We start from the raw sequence: 25,468 nt of genomic DNA on the forward strand, positions 1-25,468 counted from the left end.
TTTAACTCCAAGACACAAATTTCTCTCCCCTTTCTAGAGAACTAGTTCTCCTTTCCAGTTACCCTCTTTCTGTCATAATGAGTAATTTTCCAACTTCACAGTGTAGACACACACCTTGGCATAATATAACTGTGGTTTTGGCCCACCTACCACCATCAAGTCAGAATCTTTTTTTTTTTTTAAGATTTTATTTTTCAGGGCAGCCCGGGTGGCTCAGTGGTTTAGCGCTGCCTTTGGCCCAGGGCCTGATCCTGGAGACCCGGGATCCAGTCCCACGTCGGGCTCCCTGCATGGAGCCTGCTTCTCACTCTGTATCTCTGCCTCTCTCTCTCTCTCTCTGTGTGTCTCTCATGAATAGATAGAATCTTTAAAAAAAAAAATTTGTTTTTCAAATAATCTCTACCCAACATGGGGTTCAAACTTACAACCTTGAGATCAAGAGTCATGTGCCAACGAGGTGCCCCTATTTTTTTAAATCCTTTTTTTTTCTTTATCAGAAAAGAAAATTTTGGTTAACATTGTATTATATGATATTTTTAAGATTTATTTTATTTGAGTGGGGAAGTACAAAGGGAGAAAATCTTCAAACAGGCTTCTCTCTGAGCTCAGAGCCTGAACAGCACTTGATCCCATGACCCATGAGATCATGGCCTGAGCTAAAACCAAGAGTTGGATGCTGAACCAAATGAGCCACCCAGATGCCCCTGATGTATGAGTTTATAATATATATACATAGTTGAGATGCCTGGGTGGCTCAGTGGTTGAGAGTCTGCCTTCAGCTCAGGGCGTGATCCTGGGGTCAAGGATCGAGTCCCACATCGGGCTCCTCGTGGGGAGCCTGCTTCTCCCTCTGCCTGTGTCTCTGTCCCTCTCTGTGCCTCTCATGAATAAATAAATAAAATATTTTAAAAATAATAATAAATATATACACACACACATACACACACAGCTCTGGTGGTATTTATTTCAACTGAAACAAATTCATATGCTATATATTTTTTTCATTTTATATTACAGCCATCTTTCTGTGTCAGTAATTATTTACTTCATTTATCATTGTACGAACTTAACAGTTTATTTGGCCAATCCCCTATTGATGGTCATTTTGATTGCTTTACCAATTCGATAGTAATAAATATATCTCTGTACACTTTCCTTGGGCATAAATACCTAGAAATCAGATTGGTGGATTAAGAATGTGTGTACTTCAGGGGTGCCTGGGTGGCTCAATTAAGCGTCTGACTTGGCTCAGGTCATGATCTCAGGGTCCTGGGATGGAGCCCTCTATCGGGCTCCCTGCTCAGTGGGGAGTCTGCTTCTCTCCCCCCCCCCCCCGCCTCTCCCCCTTCATGCTCTCTCTAATAAGAATTTTTTAAAAAGAAAATAACTTTTTGGGATCCCTGGGTGGCGTAGCGGTTTAGCGCCTGCCTTTGGCCCAGGGCGCGATCCTGGAGACCCGGGATCGAATCTCACGTCGGGCTCCTGGTGCATGGAGCCTGCTTCTCCCTCTGCCTGTGTCTCTGCCTCTCTCTCTCTCTCACTGTGTGCCTATCATAAGTAAATAAAAATTAAAAAAAAAAAAAAAGAAACAAAATGTTTAAAAAAAAAAAGAAAATAACTTTTTTTAGTATACTTATTATTTTAGTTTTTATATTAAAAACCTTTAATCCATCTATAATATATTTTGCTAGAAGGTAACAGGAATTTTTTTTTTTAATTAGTTAAGACATTCATTCTAAACACTATCCTTGGGACGCCTGGGTGGCTCAGTGGTGGAGCGTCTGCCTTCAGCTCAGGGCATGACCCTGGGGTTCCAGGATTGAGCCCCACATCAGGCCCGCCATAGGGAGCTTGCTTCTCCCTCTGCCTGTGTCTCTGCCTCTCTGTGTCTCTCATGAATAAGTAATATCTTTAAAAAAAAAAAAAAGAAAGAAAGAAAGAAAAAGAAAGAAAGAAAGAAACAAACCCCAACACTATGCTTTCCACTAAAAGTTAGATCTGTTTCTGGACTTTCTAATCAATCTTGAGCTCTGCTCACCAACAAAAATTCTTATTTCCAGATAGAATATTTTTTTTCATTGCCCACAATAGGTTTTATGCAGACTGCTGCCTATATACACATTGTTCTCCTAGCCTGGAACATCCTCTTACCTTCCCTCCACAGATTCTTCAAAGCAAAACCATTTCTGAGGTAAGTAGTAAATGCTAAAAAAAAAAAAAAAAATTAATTTAAATTTAAAAAAAAGTAGTAGTAAATGCTGGGGTGCCTGGGTGGCTCAGTTGGCAGAGCATGCAACTCCTAATCTCAGGGTCATGAGTTCAAGCCCCACATTGGGTGTAGAGTTAACTTTAAAAAAAGAAATAGTAAAAAAAAAAAAAGAAAGAAAGAAAAAAAAGAAATAGTAAATGCTATTTAAAACAAGAAATGTTTTTTAAAAAATATTTATTTATGTTTTAGAGAAAGAGAGTGAGCAGGAGGGGGAGTGGGAAGAGAAAGAATTTCAAGCAGACTTCACATTGAGCATGGAGCCTGACACAGGACTCAGTCTCACAACCCTGAGATCATGACCTGCAATCTTGACCTGAGCTGAAACCAAGAGTCAGATACTTAACTGACTGTGCCACCCAGGTGCCCCACACAAGAAATGCTTTCAAAGGAGAGAAATAACATAAAAGAACACATCAGAGGTTCTAAAAATACTTTGTGTGGCTAAAGTGGATGAATTTTTACTCAGCAGAACCATTTCAGTGGGCTTTGGACATATGGAAGTAAGTTTGGAAGACAGAGTAGAATTCAATTGCTTTGCATAACAGAAGAAGTAGTATCGGGAATATTTAGTGGCAACAGAGTTAGGAAAGTTTGCAGAGGAATGATTATAAGAGACCAAAGCCCTAGGTACATGGGTGATATACATAGTGATGAATCTCTAATGGAGATATAGACAAAAAAATACTTTAAGGGATAGGGATAGCCAGTATTAGAATTCAAGTTGCTGCTTTCCGGCAATGTAAAACACTCTCCATTATCCTAAATCTTTAATAAAGTCTGCTACACACATACAGGCTTTAGCTGGGAGATATTTGAGCTCTACATCTGGGTGAATGTGGATGGAAACAGAGACAGCATGCTTGAGACAGTAAGACCATCTATAATCTGAACTAATTTAGTGGAAGCAAGAGCTCAAAATTAGAATGACCGTAAATACATGAGCTCCTAGGAATTTGAAGAATCTGGGTGAAGGAATCAGACTCTACAATCTGTAGAATGACACTTTGAGCCAAATTTTTAGGGGAAAAGATGGTTCCAGCTAACTAATGGGTTACATTAATATACTCAATCTTCAGAAGCTTTTAAAAAGGACCAAACTTGGGACACCTGGGTGGCTCAGGGTGTGATCCCGGTCTGGGGATCAAGTTCCACAGCAGGCTCCCTGTGAAGAGCCTGCTTCTGTCTCTGCCTGTGTCTCTCATGAATAAATAAATAAAATCTTAAAAAAAAAAAAAAAAAAAGGAGGACCAAACTGGGGCACCTGGTGGCTCAGTAGTTGAGCCTTTGGCTCATGTCATGATCCTGGGGTCTGGGGATCAAGTCCTGCATCAGGCTCCGTGCAGGATGTATGCTTTTCCCTCTGCCTGTGTCTCTGCCTTTTTCTCTGTGTCTCGAATGAATGAATGAATGAATGAGTAAATAAATAAATAAGTAAATCTTTAAAAAGGACCAAACTACATGAGGTTCAGTGGTGATTTACAGAAGAGACCAGTGGGGGAGGTACTAGTTACTCTGCTTGCACAAGAAATAATCTGAGGATTTTACTCCATTCCTTCCCCACTCCACATGCTCCCATCGGGGTGTTCCAGTCCCTACCTTACTTAGTGTGTCCTTAGTCAACAATCATCTCTTCCATGAAACTTTCTCCCAAGGTTTTAGCTCTCAGGTGATCCCTTTCCAAAACTTCCATTTTACCTAGAATCTGAACCTCGGTGTAACCTTTACTTGTCCTTTTTTTTCCTATTTGTTAACTTCTCTACTAAGTTCAACTAGAGATGCCTTGCAGACAAGGACCCCAGCGAGAGAGAAAGAGAGAGTGAGCACATGCACAAGTGAGACAGGGAGGGAGGGAGGAAGGGACATTCTAAACATCTTACATTACATTCAGAGCCTACTTAATTCCTGGTGGGAAAACAGGGAAGACAATGATGCAGAAGCAAGACTACTAATGACCCTGGAGGATTATAGAAAGTTACAGTTATCACACTTATAGCTACATATACAGCTATCACAGCTACAGCATACATATAGTTTTATATGCCAATACTTATAAATACCTACAGAAGGACCAAATAACTGGCTCTACTGAAGATCTCTAAATGACTATTACAAGCCCTCTTCTGACATTCCTGTGAGCTCACTCTCTGATCTTCAGTTAAAACCATAGCATTTCAGGGGATCCCGGGGGTGGGGTAGGGTGGGGGGGCTCAGTGGTTTAGCGCCTGCCTTCGGCCCAGGGTGTGATCCTGGAGTCCTAGGATCGAGTCCCAGGATTGAGTCCTGCATTGGGCTCCCCACGGAGAGCCTGCTTCTCCCTCTGCCTGTGTCTCTGCCTCTCTCTCTCATGAATAAATAAATAAAATCTTAAAAAAAAAAAAAAAAAAAACATAGCATTTCAGAGGAAGTGGCAGAAATGGACAGGAACCCTAGACCAAGGCCCCTAGGGTGGGGCCTATGGGTAGAAGATGCTAACTGTTGGATGAACATCATATCTAAGCGTGAGATCAAAGCTAAACCTTTGTATATAGTTTGTTTCATGATTAGGTCATCCAACTCTGTTAAAGACTGGCCAACCAAAGATCTCACTCATGATAGTAAAGACACATACATACACCAGGATCTCAAAAGGACCTAAAATTTCTTAATCAGAAGTCTTAGTTGGAGATTTCTGTCTGCTTCAAGTGGTCTTTTCCAGGCTGTCCCAGTAGAGAATGGCATACAAAGGAAATAACTAGTTTCCTCTTTGGTTGGTTACCAGTTCTGCCAGCTAGAGCTCCAGGCACCTGGTCAACCCCACTGTCAGATTTAAATGCTCTCCACCCACAAGACTGCCCTGCCTACCGTGCATGCATTTATCTCCACTGAAAAGTTGAAAAAAGTAATCATCTAGACTACCCCTGAGCTATAAGAGAGGGATTTCATAGGGAAAGTACAAAGTTTACAATGTCATAATCATTCCATAAAAAATGAGCTCCATCCCAGTTAGCACTGATCTCGTATGTGAAGTCAAAATCCTGAACTAGCAATAAGACTTGAAACTGATGCTGAGATGATTACTCCCAGAGTGAGACGGAAGGGGTGCTCAGGAGTGCTGGAGAAATCCTAGAAGAGGTCAAACCTGGGGAAAGAAGCCTCAGAGAAGCCTTCCTTGGATCCAGAAGCTGATGACATCACCCTACTCAGTACTTCCTTTCTTCCTGTTTTAACTGGAAGAAAGAGGAAGAAGATCCAAATGTAGGAGAAAGAATGTAGAATCCCTACCTCCTCCCCACCTTACACATACACTCCAGATCACAGCTGTCCTTACACAGATGCCATACAGTTAAGTAGTCAAACACATGATGTGATTCCAGCAGAAAGACTGGTAAATACTAGGTGCTCAGTAGGCATGTGCTGAATGAAGAGGACCAAGAGAGATTTCCTACCCCCAAATAATGTTTTTTCACTGACTGTCACATTACCTTCACCTGGAATTCCTCAGTTTGAGATCTACTCCTTTAGGATAAAGCCTCATACTTTCCAAAACTGTGCTGCACCAAACACCATACTCCATGAGATTTTAATATCACTTCAAAAAAAAATAATGGTTCTCAGGACACCTGGGTGATTGTCTGCCTCCAGCTCAGGTCATGATCCCATGGGTCCCTCCCCACAAGCAGGGAACCCACTTCTCCCCTCCCTCTGCGTGCCACTTCCCCTGCTTGTGCTTTCACACATGCTCGTTAAATAAATAAATATTCTCTAGTTAACTAAGTTTGGAAAAGGTTATATTCTCTATCTCTCTTTTGAAGCTTTACAAATGCATATTAAAAGCTGTTTTTGAGGCAGAGGCAGTTGGAGAACTAGCATGAAATTCAGGACAGGGCCCAACTAAGCTAAGAAGCTTGTTCCAGAAGTACAGCTGAGAAGACTAGCATGACATCCAATTCGCCCAAAGAGTAGCAGGGAGAGTTCAGTGTGTTCAACAACTGGGAGATCTGTGCATGGGTAAGACCCTACCTACCAAAGCCTAGATGTAAGAAAAGTCTCTAGTAGGGGGAATGGGTGGGCGGGTGGGAGGAATCTCTGGTATCAGAGAAGGGACCTGGCCTGAGAGAGGCTGGAAAGCAAAAGTCCCAGCCCCTGGTGAGGGGTTGACAGCAGAGTTTTAGTCCTAGACAAGGCTAGGGGGTCCAAGCAGGGCAACTGGACAGAGTCTGATCCTTTTAGGGAAAAGCCAAAATAAAGGTGAGATGGAGGAGAGGCAGAGTAATGGACAGAGCTGTCCCTCACAGTACAGTACACCTATTCAAGAGTCCCTCCCTGCTGGGGGCACTGGCTCCCAAATCCTGGTGATTAGAAGACCTAGCTATTAAAAAAAAAAAAAAAAAAAGGAGAAGAAGCAGAAGACCTAGCTATATCACTGGACCTTCTGTATGGGGCTATGGTGGTTGGGGAAAGATGAAGGGGTGTATTACATCCAGAAATTCACAGAGTTGTACTAATTCCAGTAAAGAGGGCGGTCCAGACTCTGTCAAACTTCAGGAGGTGAGGGGTGGAGACCATTCCTAGGATATAGCCTTCTAGGGAAATGTGCTGGAAGGACCCCAGAAGCATGAATGAAACCAAAAGTCTGAGCCAAAACAAAATAGACTTGGGGTAAGAACGTGCACAGAGTAGAAGTTGAAGCCCAAAGGTGAAGGGCATCCATGAACTGAACTGAACTGAACTGTGAGGAGCTGGGAAAGGCACTCAGATTTTAGTTGCTTCTGTCAAAGACTCCCTGGCGGAGAACAGATGTGGGAGTTCAGGTCACAAAGGCTGTTTGAAAGCACTGCTAGATGAAAGATGATGAACGGTCAACTAGAAAGGCTCTAGTGGAGGAATTCAGGCCAAAAAAGCTGTAGATCTGAATCACAGGTGCCATGCTGCAGCCTCTAGATTAGCTATTTTGGCTCTACAAAGTTAGTGGGCAATGGGAATCGCACCTTTGCGTGGACACCCCAAACGCTTTGTCATTGCTTTTGACATGGCTTATTTTGCTTTCTGGTAAAGCCCTATCTCAGCACAGCACATTGGGAAATCAAGACCAGAAGCTGTCCGTGACCAGCGGCCTCTGAGGAAGTGCCCTGCCCATGTTGTCATCAGCAGCCTCTTTTGCGCCACCATTTTACATCACTTCTGGGAAGCTGCCTCCCACTTCCTAAGATCTCTGCCGGTCTTGTCTGAGGACATCACAGCAAACCGCAGACCCAAAGGTCCTACGCTCTTTCTTACAGTCTGCCTGTCAGCTGTTCTCCAGACAACATCATGTCTGAATACCCAGTATGCTCACGGGAAGTCTCTCCACCCAACACCTCTCTTGGAATCATAAGCCTCCATATCCCCAGTACCTTTAGCTGCTTGTTTTCTCAGTCAAAACTGTAAAGAAAACAAAGTGTTTCTTTAGGGACCCAACTTCTCTTTTCAGGGTCTTTATTTCAAACTCAATAGTTCTCCTTCCTGTCCATGGCTAGGATGGAGTCCTGTCCATGACCAAGCCAGAGTGCCCTTTCCTCTCTGTCTCTGCCTGAGTCTAGTTCTCAGAAATCAATCACCTACACTCATTCATACCTCCACTTACACGACCAAAATGCTTCATAATCAAACCCCTTCCTGAAAAAATAAAATTAAATTTAACTTTTTTTTTTAAGATTTTATTTATACATGACAGAGAGAGACAGCGAGAGAGAGAGACGCAGGCAGAGGGAGAAGCAGGCTTCACGCAGGGAGCCCAACGTGGGACCCGATCCCGGGTCCCCAGGATCACACCCCCAGGCCAAAGGCAGCGTTAAACTGCTGAGCCACCGGGGCTGCCCAAAATTAAATTTAACTTGATTAAAAAAAAAAAAAAAAAAAAGCCCTTCCTGGAGTCTCTTCATTTTTAATAAGGTCTCAAAGGCTTAAATCAAGGGAAATAAATTTCACTTGTAGAATTCCAACCACTAGCAAAGAGCCGACACAAGTCTTTGAGGGGCAGGCACATTCTGGGTGCCCCTGAAAATTACACCACTTGACAGTCCAGCCTTGGCTCTTCTTATTCCATCACCTGACACACTCAAGCTATCTCCTCTGCCAGCCCAGAGGCTAGGCTCCCCTGGCCCTGGGCCAGCACACAGTGCCATCTGGTCTCCCCTAGAAAGGCAAAGGAGAGACACCTCTTGTTTACTCAGTAATAATCCACTGTAATAGTCACATAACAGGTGTCACCAGCTCCAGTACACACAGTAAGAGCACACCACACCCTCACCTCTGCCCCTATCATGCCTTACTCTTTGGGACACATCAACAAATTTTATTTGGAGAATAAAATCTCCAAAGGGTCTCTTGAGTAGTAAAGCAGAGTTACCAATATGTTTTGACACTTGTGGATTACACTGCAATGACAGCCTAGAGGTAAAGAACAAAGGCTTTTTAAAAATTCTCCCCTACAGCCAATTGGTATCCTTCCCACATATGTTGTTGCAGCATCTCTATATATAGAACCTAGCATTCTATAAACAGGATGCTCTGGCTAAACACGTCTCAACAAGTAAAACTGTGAGGTAAAGAAAGATGTCATCTCTCCATCTCCTCTTCTTTCCCTAATCTCGTCAGAGACAGAAGAGCTTGGGCTTTGGAACTGGACAGACCTAAGAAGAAACAAAACCCAGTTCAGCCTTTTATTAGCTGTCTGACCTTGGCAAGTTACATAACTTCTTTAACTTTCAGTTTGCCCATGTGCAAAAATGAAGATGATACTTCACTGTTTTATATTATGATAATTAAACTTAGAAATATAAGAAAAGCATCTAATACATGCCTGGCTCTCCAGGGACAGGAGTTTGTTCTCCTTCATCTAGCTCATCATGCACCTGGTACCCTAAATGTTACTCTCTGCCTGTCCAAGGCCACAGTGTATACCCCACACAAACCTATCCTTCTTTTTCTAAACCCTATCAAAGTTCCCATCCCTTAGAAGAACTGACCTAGGGGTACCTGAATGGCTCTGTCAGTTAAGCATCTGACTTTTGATTTTGGGTCAAGGTTTGTTTTTTTTTTTTTTTAATTCTTTATTTATTTATGATAGTCACACAGAGAGAGAGAGAGAGAGGCAGAGACATAGGCAGAGGGAGAAGCAGGCTCCATACACTGGGAGCCCGACGTGGGATTCGATCCCGGGTCTCCAGGATCGCGCCCTGGGCCAAAGGCAGGCACCAAACCGCTGCGCCACCCAGGGATCCCTTGGGTCAAGTTTTGACCTCAGGATCCTGGGATCAAGCCCCACATCAGGCTCCCTGTTCAAAGGGGAGTCTGCTTATCTCCCTCCCCCTGCTTGTGCGTGCTCTCTCTCAATAAATAAATCTTTAAAAAGAAAGAATGAACTGATCTAATCATACAACTAAAAGGATAGCAATTTTGATAAAATTAATTCAAGTAAAATGTGGATGATGTTACTGGGTTCCTATATCAATTCTGTAGGGGAGGGGGAGGATTTTTACATTTAAAAGAAGAGCTAGACTGGGCAGTCTGGTGGCTCAACAGTTTAGTGCCGCCTTCAGCCCAGGGCATGATCCTGGAGACCCCGGATCGAGTCCCATGTTGGGTTCCCAGCATGGAGCCTGTTTGTCTCTCTCTACCTCTCTTTCTCTGTTTCCCATGAATAAATAAATAAAATCTTTTAAAAATAAATAAAAAGAAGAGCTAGAGGGGTGCCTGGCTAGCTCAGTAGGTGGAGCAGGTGACTCTTGATCTCAGGGTTTTAAGTTTGAGCCTCACTTTGGGTATAGAGATTACTGAAAATAATAAAAAAATCTTTTTTTTAAAGACTTTATGTGTTTATTCATGAGAGACGCAGAGAGAAAGGCAGAGAAAGACACAGGCAAAGAGAGAAGCAGGCTCCCCTCAGGGAGCCCAATGCGGGAGTCGATCTCAGGACCCTGGGATCATGACCTGAGCTGAAGGCAGACGCTCAATCGCTAAGCCGAATAGGCATCCCAAAATCTTTTTTTTTTAAGATTTTATTTATTCATTCATGAGAAACAGAGAAAGAGAGAGGCAGATACACAGGCAGAGGAAGAAGCAGGCTCCATGCAGGGAGCCTGATGTGGGACTCAATCCCGGGTCTCCAGGATCATGCCCTGGGCTGAAGGCGGCACTAAACTGCTGAGCCACCTGGGCTGCCCCCCAAAATCTTTTAAACAATAAAAAAATAAGGGGACCTGGGTTGCTCAATGGGTAAAGCATCCAACTCCTGACTTCAGTGCAGGTCATCTCAGGGTTGTGAGATGGAGCCCCACACTGGGTTCTGTGCTCAGCATAAAATCCGCCTGAGATTCTCTCTCTGCCTTTCCTCTCACTCGCTCTCACTCTTGCTATACAAATAAAATATTTTAAAAGAGCTAGAAATTCAAAGGAAAGGAAGGACATCTAGTGATAAGGTCTCCTAGATCACAGGGGACCAATGACAGCCTCTCTCTCTACAGGCAAGGCCCACATCACCCTTTATGCTGAAGATGAACCATCAGAACTCTAAGATAGCATCTCAGATTGCCAAACATCACACCTCAAGCCAACAGGTCCAGAAAGAACTTGGGAGCCTTGGCTACTGCTTCTGCTCTGGCCAGCACACACCACTTCCTTAGCCAAGAAGTTACAGTGGTGCCTTTTTTTCCTAGGAGGTTTCCAACACTATTTTAAGCTCTTTGAAATGAAGCAGCAACAGATTTGATTACAGTCACAGCCTTGGAATAGCCTGTAGGAGGCTTGAGCTCTACTTCCAGAATCATACCTTGCTTCTCTGAATGGTTTCAATAAAGCTAGATTAGTACAGGTGGCAGAGTAGGACTGCATCTGGACTTCTCAGTAATCCAGGAAGGACGTCAGGGACATTTCTGGGCTTTCCACATGTCAGATCACAGAAGCAGATTATTACAACTAAAAACGGCCCAAGTATAATCACTTGGCACAATGTGCTATGCTGACTATAAATCACAATTTAGCATGGAAGTTCCCTAAGGTACTCCTTAGCAATGTGCATGTTCTACTTGACCTTCTTAGCAAGCCCCCAGGAACCCCAGGGCATTTAGCCTAAGCTGGGGTCTCAGGAGCCAGATACTCCTATGTGGTGAAAGGGACTGGCTGGCAATCTTACCAGATGGAATAAAGAGGAAATGAAGATGAAGTCCAAGGTGAGGAAAAGACTGGTCCAGTCAGGATTATCCAATAGCACATGCTTAGAGAACTAGGAAAGCTGAGACGTAATAGCAAATGTTTTATATTATATTTATCTAATTAGTCGCCAGGATAAAAATCAGAATTTTACTGGATTTTCCTTATACTTTGCTGGATTTCCTTATACTTATTTTGTGTTAAATATTATTTTTGAAATACTACCAAGGGCTGAAAATATGAGGGACATCAGAATGTACTGCTTAGACCTCTAAAGTTCTTACTCTGGTCCTTGGCTTTAGCAAGATGTAAGGAAAACCAGGATTGCAAAGCTTTAAGGTTAGCGATGCCTGGGTGGCTCAGTAGCTGAGCGCCTCCCTTCTGCCCAGGGCATGATCCCAGGGTCCCAAGACGGAGTCCCACATCGGGCTCCCTTCCCTGCAGGGAGCCTGCTTCTCTCTCTGCCTGTGCCTCTGCCTCTCTGTGTCTCTCATGAATAAATACATAAAATCTTAAAAAAAAAAATAAACCCACAAAGCTTTAAGGTTAATATTCAATTCTTCATTCAATAGCATTTCTTGGGGGGCTAGACAAGTATCAGGTCTTTGCTCAATCCTGGGATATAGCAGCAAACAAAACAAATATGAGTTCCTGGAGCTTACTCTAGTGAGAGTTGTTAAGAATAAGAGCAGGATTGGGGCGCCTGGGTGGCTTAGTCAGTTGAGCATTAGACTCTTGGTTTCAGCTCAGGTCATGATCTCAGGGTCACAGGATCAATCCCTGCCTTAGGCTCCACGCTCATCGCAGTCTACTTGTCCCTCGCCCTCTGCTCCTCCTCCTACTTGTGCCCTGTCTTGCTTGTTCTCAAAAATAAATAATAAATAAAATCTTACAAAAAAAAATAAAAGCAAAAGATTCATATTGGAAAACAGGCAAGATTCTGCAGCTAGCGATGGGACACAGAGGAAGGACACCCCTTCTGACATGCCAGCAGAAGAGGCCATGGGCAAACAAGGGGCTGTGTAGGGGGACGGGCTGGGTCAGACAACATCCTCATCCCTCTACTCACTTTGGTAGAGAAGAGGCCAGGTGACAAGGGCCCTCAGAACCAATGCAGTCATGATGCTCCTCCTGCTCTGCTCACAGCCATGAACTGTGGTATGTGCTATGTGAGCTATGGGTGACATCCTAAGGCTGAAAAAAAAAAAAAAATCCAAAAACCCAAGACTTGAGTTGTCTCCTGACAGGAATTCTACGAAATATAGCAGGCCAGAAATGGGAAGCATAAAAACAACTGCCAGAAGAAGCTGAGTGACCCTGCCCACAACTGTCACTCACATTTCTCTGACATTGCATGGAAATGAAAAATAAAAGCCTGACTTCACCTGGAGAAGTGGGGCCACGAAGTATCCTGCTGAAATAATCAGTCTACAGCCAGAGCCTCTGAGAGGAGTTTCTGATTCAGGGTGTGAAGTGGGTAAGAAGGGGGAAACGCTGCAGCCTGCTGTGTTAGAGAAGGAGCCATTCCAGCAACTGAGCACCAGCAGTAGCAGAGGTGTGACGGCATGGAAGGTGCGGAGCCAACAACAGCAGCATCAGGAACTTCAGAGTAAGTACCCAGCCCACAGAGCAGTGGCCTAGAGACATCTCAAAGGGTCTGACCTCTCTGGGCCTGCTTCCTTACCTGAAAATGGAGATAATAAAAGAGCATGTGTTGGTTTCCTAAGGCTGCTGTAACAAAGATTACAAACTGGGTGGCTTCAAACAAAAGACATTTATTCTCTCACAGTTCTAGAGGCTAGAAGTCCAAAATCAAGGTTTCAGCAAGGCCATGCTCCCTGTGAAGGCTCCAGGGGAGAATCTTTCTTTGCCTCTTCCAGCTCTGGCGGTTGCCAGTAATTCTTGACATTCCTTGGTTTGTGGCAGCACAATTCCGATTTCTGCTCCCATCTTCATATGGATGTCTTCCCTCTGTGTATCTCCCTCTTCATATAAGAACATCAGTCACTGGATTAGGGCCCATCCTAATCTACTATGACTTCATCTTAACTTGATTACATCGACAAGAATCCTATTTCCAAGTAAGATCACATTCATAGGTTCTGGGTGGACATGAATTTTTGGAAGGATACTATTTTTTTTTTTTTTTAAGTGGAAGGATACTATTCAACCCAGGACAGAGCACTAATCTCATAAAAACTTCATATATGTAAGGTGCTGGAAACAGTTGCGGGCACATAATACATGCCACGGAAGAGTCAGCTCCCCTTCTTCCATGTCTTTGGCAGATGACAGCTGCCATGGGACATAAGAACGCTCTGTTACGTAGGAATTCCGCTCCCTCTGTCTTGAGTCAAGAGTTCCTAAAAGAGCTGATGAGGGCACAGGTAGACACAATGTGTTTGTTACCATTCAATACCCCAGATCAATACCCTACCAATAACTCAGGCTGGAGTGAGGAAATAGCCACTACAATCACTTCATTTGTTTTTCAAAAACACAGAATTTATCATTACAAACAATGGACCCTTCAAAGCTGTCCTCAAACTAAGATCCGTTTAGAAGGAGCCTCCAGAGAAGAGCCAGGGGAGAAGAGACACTAGCAAATGCAGCAATTTCACTGCTTAGATAAGCTGTGAGTTTTGATTCCAAACTGCTTTACAGAGCATATTCACCCCCCACAGCTTAGCAACTGAATGACTGAGTCCAAACATGAAATTCATTCTCTGAAATGAGGATTTGCTATCTTTAGGATATCTTACTTTCAAATTAGAGGAGGGGAAAAAAGATTGAAGGCTCCTGCTCTTTCCTCTTTAATAAATAGGTCTAGGACAGTACCCAACTGAAAAGAAATAGAGCCAGATCTCAACTGCTATCCTTGTATCAAAATAAATTCCAGGGATCCCTGGGTGGCGCAGCGGTTTAGCGCCTGCCTTTGGCCCAGGGCGCGATCCTGGAGACCCGGGATCGAATCCCACGTCGGGCTCCCGGTGCATGGAGCCTGCTTCTCCCTCTGCCTGTGTCTCTGCCTCTCTCTCTCTCTCTCTGTGACTATCATAAATAAATAAAAATTTTTAAAAAATAAATAAATAAATAAAAATAAATTCCAGATGGATCCAAGACTTAAAGATTTAAACACACACACACCAAGTACTCAAAGAAAATGAATAACTATTTTTTATAATTTTGAGGTAGGGAAGCATGCCCTTTCTTTTCTTTTTCTTTTTTTTTTTTTTAAGATTTTATTTATTTATTCATAGAAACAGAGAGAGAAAGAGAGGGGCAGAGGCAGAAGCAGGCTCCATGCAGGGAGTCCGACGTGGGACCCGATCCAGGGTCCCCAGGATCACACCCCAGGCTGCAGGCGGCGCTAAACCGCTGTGCTACCAGGGCTGCCCAGCATGCCTTTTCTAAACACTGGCCTAGCAGCAGGAAAAACTATAAGAAAAAAGATTATTTTGACTACCTAAAAAAACAAAACTTCCCAAGAGAAAAAAAAATTGCATAAATACAGTCAAAAGACAAAAATGACAAACTAGGAGCAATTCTGCACTATATATAATTGTCAACACTTCAGCTCTTACAAATTATTAAGAAAATATTACTGGGAAAACATGCAAAAGACATGAGTAAGTGACTCAAAAAATATATAAATGTCCAACATACATTTGAGAAGATGTTGAATCTTTAATATAAAAAAGAAATATAGGGATCCCTGGGCGGCTCAGCGGTTTAGCGCCTGCCTTTAGCCCAGGGCGTGATCCTGGAGTCCCGGGATCGAGTCCCACGTCAGCTCCCTGCATGGAGCCAGAATTCTCCCTCTGCCTGTGCCTCTGCCTCTCTCTCTCTCTCTGTGTGTCTCTCATGAATAAATAAATAAAATCATAAAAAAAGAAATATTAATTAAATTATACTTATTGAGTGACATTCCATCACTATTTGAAGCATTTTACTTAGATTAACTGACTTATTCTTCCAGAAACAGGTGCTATCATTATGCTTACCTTATCAAAGATGAAACTGAGAGAGAAATTAAATGACTTACCCAAGGTCACACAGTAAGTGGCTGCATCAGAATTCAGGCCCCCCCCCCAAAAAAAAAAGAATTCAGGCCCCAGCAAACTGGCTCCAGAGTCACATACCATATCACATCACAGCTATCAGAGTCACCTGCTCAACTACCATATTATAGTGACAAGACCACTTTTCACCTGTTAGATGAGGAAGATGAAAAACATACAACCAGTATTTTTATTTTTTAAGATTTTATTTATTTATTCATGAGAGAGAGAGAGAGAGAATGAGAAAGGCAGAGACACAGGCAGAGGGAGAAGCAGGCTCCATGCCGGGAGCCTGACATGGGACCAGATCCCCAGACTCCATCCTGAGCCCCCAGGATCACGCCCTGGGCCAAAGGTGGCGCTAAACCACTGAGCCACCCAGGCTGCCCACAACCTAGTATTATTGGCAATGTAGGCAATCTCATGTGCTACTGGTAGAAGTTAACATCATAAAGGTAGTTGGTTCCATGAATCGTCATTTTGAACATGCATATCCTTTAACTCAGCCATTCTAGTTCTTAGAATTTATCCTAAAGAGATAAGTAGACAAATGCACAAAGATTATATACAGGGTGTTTATCACAGAATGCACACAATAACAAAAATACTACAAATAGGGCCACCTGGCTAGCTCAGTCGATAGAGTGTGCTCTATCTCAGGGTCCTGAGTCTGAGCCCCACATTGTGTGCAGAGATTACTTAAAAAAAAAAAAAAATACTGCAAATAAAAAGCCCAACAAATACACCAAAAGTCCAAGAAATTCATTCATTCAACAAATATTTATTGAATATCAACTGTGTACCAGGAACTGTTCTATGTCACAGCTACAGAGCAGTGAATAAAAAAAGAAGGAAAAAAATTTGTCTTCATGGAGCCTACATTCTAATGTAAGGTGTTGGCAATAAACAAGAAAAGTATATAGTATATCAAGTGGTGTTAAACGCTACAGAGAAAAATAAAGGAGGGAAGGGAGATAGAAATCCACCTACACCTACAAATTCTTTAACTCTCCCCTTCCTTCCTCATCCTTCTTCCTCCTCTTTTCAGAAGCCAGGCCAGTAATAGGGAGAAAAGGATAAAAGCCTAAGATCAAGGCAAGCTGATGGGGCCTAAGAAGGATGGAGGGAAACCCCCATAGAACTGGATGGGATTCCTCTTACTTCACCACATGAGAAACAATAGATCCTGGGATGCACGCTTCCTCCCTGCAGATCTGTGAGATCTGAAACAAAGCCATCTGATTCAGATTCCCTGTTTCATCTCCTAAAAACCCCAAGTGCCCTGCAGGGTAGGTTAAAACTGAGTCGCAAAGGGAAGTGACTAACCACAGCAGGCCAGAGCTCTGCCCCCAGCACACAAGTGCCTGTATTTTCCTAGGAGCAGTAAATGACACAGGGCTGAGCCCATTTTACTCCCTACCTTATCCCTTACTCCATGTCTGCACCCAACAAGCTACCCTGGGTAAGTTAAACTCATGCCCAAACCCATACACTCACCACCTTGTATGACTAGTCTAGAGATTTAGTCGTCCCCACTAAGATTCTTAAGCCTAAGTCCCTACCAAGAAAGTTGCCCAAGATGACTTTTTCAGTCTGGGGTAAGGTTTTGAGTAGCCTGGTGGACAGGATCCAAATATATTTGCTCTCAGATACGTGGAAGCCAATTACACTTCTTGCCTGAGCACAAAGCCACTAACAAGGAATTGGCAACTTCCCAAAGGTGGAGCCCATGCTGCTAACCCCTATTTAGCCTAAGGGTAGGAGGCACGTGAACAGAGGAGGGGACCTAAGGAAAGAGTGAACAGTTTCAAAATATTTCTTACATACTCTCTGCCACTTCTTGGACACCAACAATAACACCCTGTGTTATGAGTTTTTATATACTATCATCAAAAATGACAAATCACTTTAGTCAAACATTCCTACCATATGCTACTAAATTTAGGAAGTCCATGGCATCCAGAGGGTCCAGCTGCCCTGCTGACAGTTGAATACCCAGGCTTGACATTAGAAAGAGGTCAGAAATCTGAGACTGTCCTCAATCTCAGGGCTGCAACACAGACATCTCATTACACACCAGCACACACCAGCACACACCAGCTTCTTCTCTCTCCTGGGCTTCCAGCAGGGAATATCCGTCCAATCCACATACCATATCCACATACACACACCCGAAATCCTCCAACACGCTTAGTCTACAAACGGAAGAAATTCTTCACTAGTAAAGAGTACAAGATGAGTCAGAGAAAATCCAAAAGCAATCATCTCTTTGGCAGAGGAGCCTCTCTCTCTACCTCTCTTTTATCTTCCTTGAACACGTAGTTACTGAGAAACTTCTATTATGCTTGTCACTATAAGATAGAACCATAAGACATGCCTCCCACCTTCAAGAATTTACTCCATTTGGAAAGACAAAATCAGTGCAGCCCCGGGTGGCTCAGCGGTTTAGTGCCACCTTCGGCCCAGGACGTGGTCCTGGAGCCCCGGGATCAAGTCCCACGTTGGGCTCCCCGCAGGGAGCCTGCTTCTTCCTCTGCCTGTGTCTCTGCCTCTCTCTGTGTCTCTCATGAATAAATAAATAAAATCTTTTTTTAAAATGACAAAATCAACACACAGGAAACATATTATAAAAGGGGGCTCCAAGATTTCTAGTGCATGGAACAGGAAGAACAGAGAGACGAATAGTGGGGCATCCTGACATATGCAGGTATCTTCAATTTCAAACACAATCTCCCCCTTTTTTGGTTCCATTCTCAGTAGAAAGAGGTTTCATTTCAAGAAAAATCTCATATACCAAAATCCAAATATATTAAGCTGGGGATCATTTACTAGACAAAAAAGATCTTCCTTCTCTTCCTCTTTCCTGTGAAATTTAGAGAGACTTAACGCCTCCCCAGCCCCCGCCCATTCTCTCTCTCTCTCTCTCTCTCTCACACACACACACACACACACACACTCTCTCTCTCTCTCTCTCTCTCAAGTTTTCAGGATCACATTTATAGGGTAAACCAAAGTACTTAAAAAATGTAAAACACTCAGCGTGCCTGTGTGGTTCAGTCAGTTAAGCATCCAACTCTTGATCTGGGCTCAGGTTGTGACCTCAGGATCATGACACTGAGCCCCACATTAGATTCTGCACACTAAGTAGAGAGTTTGCTAGAGATTCTCTCTCTCCTGCCCTTCTCCTACTTTCTCTCTCTCTGTCTCCCCTATACACACGTTCGCACTTTCTAAAATAAATAAATCTTTAAAAACAAAACAAACAAGGGAATCTGGGTATATTAAGTAGAATCCTCTTCTGTTTTCACACAGATACTAATACTAGCATGCCACAAACACTACTCTACACCTCGCCTTATTCTTAGTAACAGATCTTTTTTTTTTTTTTTAAGATTTGATTTATTTATTCATGAGAGACACAGGCAGAGGCACAGAGGCAGAGACACAGGCAGAGGGAGAAGCAGGCTCCATGCAGGGATCCCGACGTGGGACTCAATCCCGGGTCCTCAGGATCACCCCGTGGGCAGAAGGCAGGTGCTAAACCGCTGAGCCACCCGGGCTGCCCTTAATAACAGATCTTAGAGACTGTTCTGAGTGTGTCTGTCTCATTCTTTTTAGTAGCTACATAATATGGCAATATTCACTACAATTTACTCAACTAGTATCTTATCTATAATAAGATATATTTTTAAGCGAAATATAAAACTTAGCACACCAATTTTGCATATTTTCCCCCAACAAAAATCTTCAGATTTCACTCTTTATATATCCTCTAAACAACTGATGATCATTGATACCTCCTTTGGTTTGAATTTAATACTGCTAATAGTGTTTCACCTTGATTCATTTCTACTAGGATATATGTTGACTGTGTCATTATCACCAAAGACGAGTAAACACATGAAATACATATTGTCCTCTGAATATTATGGTTCCCCTTTATGCTATCATCCTTATAAATGGCTTAATAATATACTTTCTAACATGTTTAACTCTGAGCAAGTGCAAGACAAACTATACACATACACACACACACACTTTTATTACTTAATTAAAAAACATCTCTTTCACTTCAGTGTCTCTGGATCTGCTATTTGGTTTCTTTTAGATCACAGCAAGGTAGAACAAGTGAGGGCTCTTACACATACATCAGGGCTTGAATCATGATTCTCCCCTTTCTTTTTTTTAATTTTAATTTTTTTTTTATTCTCCCCTTTCCAAATAAATCAAGCTCTCAGAGTTTATGGCTTATCATCTATAAACCAAGGGCATACCATCTATCTCTTATACAGATGAAATCACCACAAAGGGCAAGAAGTCCATTCAAGAAAACCAAAGTGCTGTCTCTACTGAACTAGCACCACCTGAGGAAGTCAAAGACTTGCTTAGAAAAGTGGAAAAGGACAAGAAAAAAATCTGACCAGGGACGTCTGTCTGGGTGGCTCAGTGGTTGAGCATCTGCCTTTGGCTCAGGGTGTGACCCCAGGGTCCTGGGACATACTTCCGCATCAGGCTCCCTGCAGGGAGCCTGCTTCTCCCTCTGCCGGTGTCTCTGCCTCTCTCTCTGGGTCTTTCATGAAAAAATAAATAAAATTTTTTTAAAAGAAAAAAAAAAAATCTGACCAGCTGATGAGAGAAAGGGTGATTCCAGCAAAGGCAACAACACATGCAAGTATGAGAGTTGTGCACAACCACAAAGCACCCACACAGGTACTGACAAGAAGGGGAAAAGCAATTTATAGTCAACAAATACTTCCTGAGTGCTTCTAAGCACTGAAGATACAACCATGAGCAAGAAAGTCCCTACCTTCATGGAACTTATAATCTAATAGGAGAGAAAGACTAATAAAAAGCAGTAAGTGGTCTAATGGAAAAAAATGAGGTACTAGGAAAAAAAACAACATGGAGTTGCTTTGTACAGAGTGGTCAGAAAAGACTTCTAAGAGGAGATAACATTTAACTGACACTTAGAAGTAAGGGACAGTTAATGAGGTGAAGAGCAGGGTAAAGAGTGTTTCAGGCAGAGACTACATCACCACAAAGGCTCTGAAACCAGAGAGCAGAAAAAGAGATCAATGAACTACGAGCAGGTGGGGGTGCTGTAGGAGATAAGGAGAAAAAGACTTGGGATAAGACTTGAGAAACAGGCAGGGACCATATCTTCCTGGATTTGAGAGGCCACAATTTGGGTGAAATTTTGTAAGACTGTCTATTTCCACTAAAACATTTGGACTTGATCAGAGAAGTAACAGGAATGCAACAGAGGACTTGAAAAGGAGAGATAAGATTGGGTTGTCTTGGGTAGCCCTGGTGGCTCAGTGGTTTAGCGCCGCCCTGAGCCCAGGGCGTGATCCTGGAGACCCAGGATCAAGTCCCACATCGGGTTCCCTGTATGGAGCCTGCTTCTGTCTCTGCCTCTCTCTCTCTCTCTCTGTGTATCTGTCATGAATAAATAAATAAAATCTTAAAAAAAAAAGAAAAAGATCAGGTTGTCTTATAGGAGGATAGTGGCACCTGTGAACTGGGTAGCCAATGGAGAGTAAAGACAGCTTGGGAACCAAATAAAGATCATCTACACTAGAACAGGGTCAGTGTACGCAAGAAAAAAGAGGCACCCTAGAGAAAATCTGCAGTGCAACCGGTAGCCTTCAGGGTCCATGTTCTAGTCTGTTTTCTGAGTACAAAGTCAAAGCTTCCTACAAATCCCAGAGGTCCTGACCTGCCATGGGTTAGTCATTAAGGTCCTCTACACCTCATCTGGCTCTGCACCTATTGCAGCAATGAAATGAGGAGGTGCCAATACATAAGGAGAGTTATCCATTGTCCCCTGGGTGACAGGTGACAGACTACATTTCCTAGGACCTTTAAATCCAAGAAAAGGGCTCAAATCTCCTTTCTTACCCTTTAGAGATGTGAAGCCAACAGAGTCCTCTACGTCAGTTTCTCCAAATATAGTCTGTGGATGATGACTGGAGTCAGAGTCATCTGGGAGGCCAATCAAAACACGGATTCCTGATTACCACCTTATACCTACTGAATCAGAAAAGCTAGAAGTAGAGATCAGGAATTTGCATTTTACTTTATTGTTTAAGTAAGGTATACACCCAACACAGGGCTCAAACTCATGACCCCAAGATCATGAGTCACACACTCTTCCAACTGAGCCAGCCAGGCACCTCCAGGAATCTGCATTTTAAGTAAGTATCCACCATGCCCCTCTTTTGCCCGCATGGGTAATTCTGATGTATTAAAGCTTCCAAATCATAGCTCTACAAACAGGACTAATGAAGGAAGGCCCTCACTTGAAGTTGGCTGGCAATGTCAAAATTAAGGCACTATGTAGAACCAAGAATCAAACTGAATGTGCAGTAATCTAGAAGGAGTCAGAATGAATTAAGAAATTTGAAGGAACCAAAGCAAAAAATAGAAGACAGGACATCAGAGCATGAGGCTTAAAGAACAGAGGAGTCAAAGACAGGGAGTAGTCTTCAGGGAACCACTAACAATGGCCATGATCTCTGGCTCCTCTAGGCTGGTTTTCCTAGCAGAGTCTGAGTAGGAGAGTGCAGATGCCTTGCTCCACATAGGCAAGGTGATTGGGCTTAGACTGCCCAGGATGTACATACAATCACTCTATCCAACCTTCAAAAGAGAAATAAGCCTCTTTAGTAAGTACTGGTCCTATCCCCATGATTACCCCCAACCAAGCACCCACCATGATGCCAGCTACTGGTCAGGCTGTAGAAGACCTCCATGCCACACAGAAAAATACATAGAACACCTCTAAGGACTAAAGAATAGCACTACTCACCCAAGATTCTCTACTTGGCACATGAGAGAACCCTAACACTGCCATAAACTCAAGGACCATTCCAGGTCAGAAACCTTGAAGCCCACTGCCTATACTCCCTTAGAACCTACATCTCTGCACACCCAGCCAGTCCTCTGCTGCTCCTACAGTGCCTCACCGATAGAATCCCACCCTATATTCTACACTCCCATGTCCTTCCCCAGAATTCAGACAGAAATTCCACAGACTCAGGCTAGGCAGAGTCCTGAATTCCTGAGGCTCCTGAGGCCACACCACTGTGTGGTGGGAGGAGGTACAGCCTAAAGGAAGTATACTCAGCCTACCTAGGGGAGAATCCTCCACCGCCTAAAGGGAGCACCAGGAGTGCTACAGGCTTCTGCACAGGCAACTTTTTCAAGAATTAACTAGTCAACCTAGTACAATTAAAAGGAGGAAAAGTGGGCTCTTGGGAACAGAAACTGAATGAAGTGTGGGGGAAAAGGCAGAGTAGGATTTCTGAGGATTTGACTTTCAGATAACTGACACATAAAACCCAAAGTAATATGCACCTGGCTCAAACCTTCACACGTCAACCACCTGATCCTTCTCATCCACAAGCTGCTTCCACTAAACAAGAATGCCAAAAGATGATTTAAGTAATCCCCAAGATTATTTACGGCCCTAATCGAGAACTGCTTGCCCTATCCTTTCTTACACTCCACCCATTATCCTGATTCTCTGAGGTTTCTGACTTAATGATTCAGCTTCCTGTTTCATCTTTGCCTCACCTTATCCCTAAGGCCTTTTGCTTCCATCCTTGCTTAGAATCCCACTCCACTCCCCGTGATTCTGCCATCAGCCACTCAGGGTAAACAATCTGCCTACCCAGGCCCCCAACTTTGATCCTCAGCACTCATGCCCCCTTCACAGACAAGTCCTCGGCCAGGCCGACACTGATTTTATGAACATGTCTCAGAGAGAGACAAGTGTGTGAGATGATTCATCTCAAGCATGTTAGACAGTTCATCCAGGCAAACACTGGAATCACCAAAGATGTAAGAAGGAGAATAACAATGAGCCAGGGCCAAATGGCTAGGCCTCTGCTGTGGGCTGGAACCATCCCTTGAGATGGGGTGCTGGGAAGGATTCCCCAGAGTACCAAGTGAGGGCTAAGAAGGTACGCCTTCAAATGTCAGGGTAAGGTCTAGGTCTTAAAGGTTTTACATGTAAAAGCCCAATGGCAAGATCACTTAAGTTTTTTAAGCGGGAAAGTTAGACCATGATCGTTTGTAGTATATACTATAAAGAGCCCTCTGGCTGCAACATGCAGAGTGGAATGCAGGCAGGGAAGGATAAAATCAAGAGTGAATGTAGAGATGAGAATGGATTAAGTACATTAAGTTGAGAAGACCCCAACAACAACAACGACTATGATGATGATAACAACCAACACTCTCACAGTATTTACTGGGTGCCTATCTATCATTCTAAACACTTTACATGTTATTAACTTATTTTACATTTACACGTACTCTATTTTAGAAGTCATAAAACTAAAGTACATGGTAGAGGCAATGAAGGAAAGAAACAAATTGGATCCAAGAAACACTGGAGAGGAAAAGTCCCAGTGAAGACTGGCTGTTAAATGTGGGAGAGGAGGGCAGCCTGGGTGGCTCAGTGGCTTAGCCCCGCCTTCAGCCCAGGGCATGATCCTGGAGACCTGGGATTGAGTCCCATGTTGGGCTCCCTGCACGAAGCCTATTTCTCTCTCTGCCTCTCTCTCTCTCTCTCTCTCTCCCTCGATCTGTGTCTCTCATGAATAAATAAATAAAATCTTCAGATAGATAGATAGATAGATAGATAGAGGGGATCCCTGGGTGGCTCAGCGGTTTGGCGCCTGCCTTTGGCCCAGGGCGTGATCCTGGAGTCCTGGGATCGAGTCCCACGTCAGGCTCCCGGCATGGAGTCTGCTTCTCCCTCCTCCTGTGTCTCTGCCTCTCTCTCTCTCTATGTCTATCATAAATAAATAAATAAATAAATCTTTAAAAAAAAAAAAGATAGATTGATAGATAGATGATAGATAGATAGATAGATAGATAGATAGATAGATAGATAGATAGATAGATAGATATGGGAGAGGAAAGGAAGTCTGAAAATGACTACCAGCCTCTGGGCCTAGTAACTGTGTGCCACTTACCATGTGACAGGACATTGGACGAGGAGCAAATGGGGAAGAGCAGAAGACTGCAAGATGGCGAGTATGTCAAACATCCTTGTGATGTTGTCCACATGAGCAGCTGGATATTGGTCTGGAGAAAGATCTGGGTTTCAACTACATGTAGATGGTTAAGTGGAGCTGTCAGAAAGGTTGAGATCACCTAGGAAGAATATGAAAAAAGAAAAAAAAAGGCCTATAAACAGAATGCTGACATTTAAAACACAACAAGAATCATTTATAACTACAAAAAAATGGAAATACCTTAAAGTCCCTCACTAGGAAAATAGCTAAATAACTAAATACAGTAGCTAAAAATGAATGAGAAGTATGTTTACATACCAACATTAAATATTGTCAAGGTACCTTACTGGGTCAAAGAAATACCAAAATGACCCATAAAATGTGACCCCATTTGTGTAAATAAATAAAACATAAAAATAACACTTTTTCTGGATTCATACATATGTATGTAAACACACACATGTAAAATGTCTGGTAGGTACAAGTTCCAAACACTAACAGGTTACCACATCTGAGGAATACAAAAATAACTGAAATGGGGCGGGGGGGCGGAACAGGAGAATTCAAAATATCTACAGATTTTAATTTTTAGATTATATTACATTCCATATAAAATTAAAGATCAACTTTTCAAAAAGTAATGGGAATCTCAGGGCACCTAGCTGGCTCATTTGGTAGAGTGTGTGAGTTTGAGCCCCACCTTGGGCACAGAGCTTACTTAAATATAATAATAATGGGGATCTTTTTGTATTTTCCCCTCCATTTTGCCGTGAACACAAAACTGTTCTAAAAAAAAAAAAAACTCTTAATTTTTTTTTTTAATGGGCAGAAGAGAGAGCCTACAAAGGATATCCTTTGCTTCAAATGCTAAACTCTCTCTGTCCCTTCCACCCACAATGGCCTTGGTGTTCAGATTTAGTTTCCCATTTCCCCACATCTGA

At 43.0% G+C, this 25,468-nt stretch overlaps 1 protein-coding gene across 50 annotated transcripts in view; it reads right to left on the reverse strand.

The window, feature by feature from the left end:
• Positions 1-25,468, reverse strand: part of LOC106559441 — a 65,808-nt gene that overhangs the window by 22,592 nt on the left and 17,748 nt on the right. For 6 of the 50 annotated variants that reach the window (XR_005366246.1, XR_005366247.1, XR_005366249.1 and 3 more), the window contains 6 exons: positions 24,486-24,666; positions 13,225-13,809; positions 12,823-13,121; positions 12,507-12,631; positions 2,152-2,205; positions 1,489-1,548 (listed from right to left, as the gene is read on the reverse strand). Coding sequence is in view for 1 of the 50 variants with exons in the window: in XM_038551518.1 (XP_038407446.1) it covers positions 2,152-2,205; positions 21,400-21,483; positions 24,486-24,666 (319 nt within the window). In the remaining 49 variants the exon portion in view is untranslated. Of the gene's footprint in view, positions 1-307; positions 366-1,488; positions 1,549-2,151; positions 2,206-8,122; positions 8,423-8,567; positions 8,920-12,506; positions 12,632-12,822; positions 13,810-21,399; positions 21,546-24,485; positions 24,667-25,468 lie in introns of those variants that run through there. The other 44 variants (XR_005366239.1, XR_005366243.1, XR_005366244.1 and 41 more) reach the window with 29 other exon arrangements.

This window comes from Canis lupus, chromosome 10 (assembly GCF_011100685.1).
Source record: "Canis lupus familiaris isolate Mischka breed German Shepherd chromosome 10, alternate assembly UU_Cfam_GSD_1.0, whole genome shotgun sequence".
NCBI classification, from domain to species: Eukaryota; Metazoa; Chordata; class Mammalia; order Carnivora; family Canidae; genus Canis; species Canis lupus.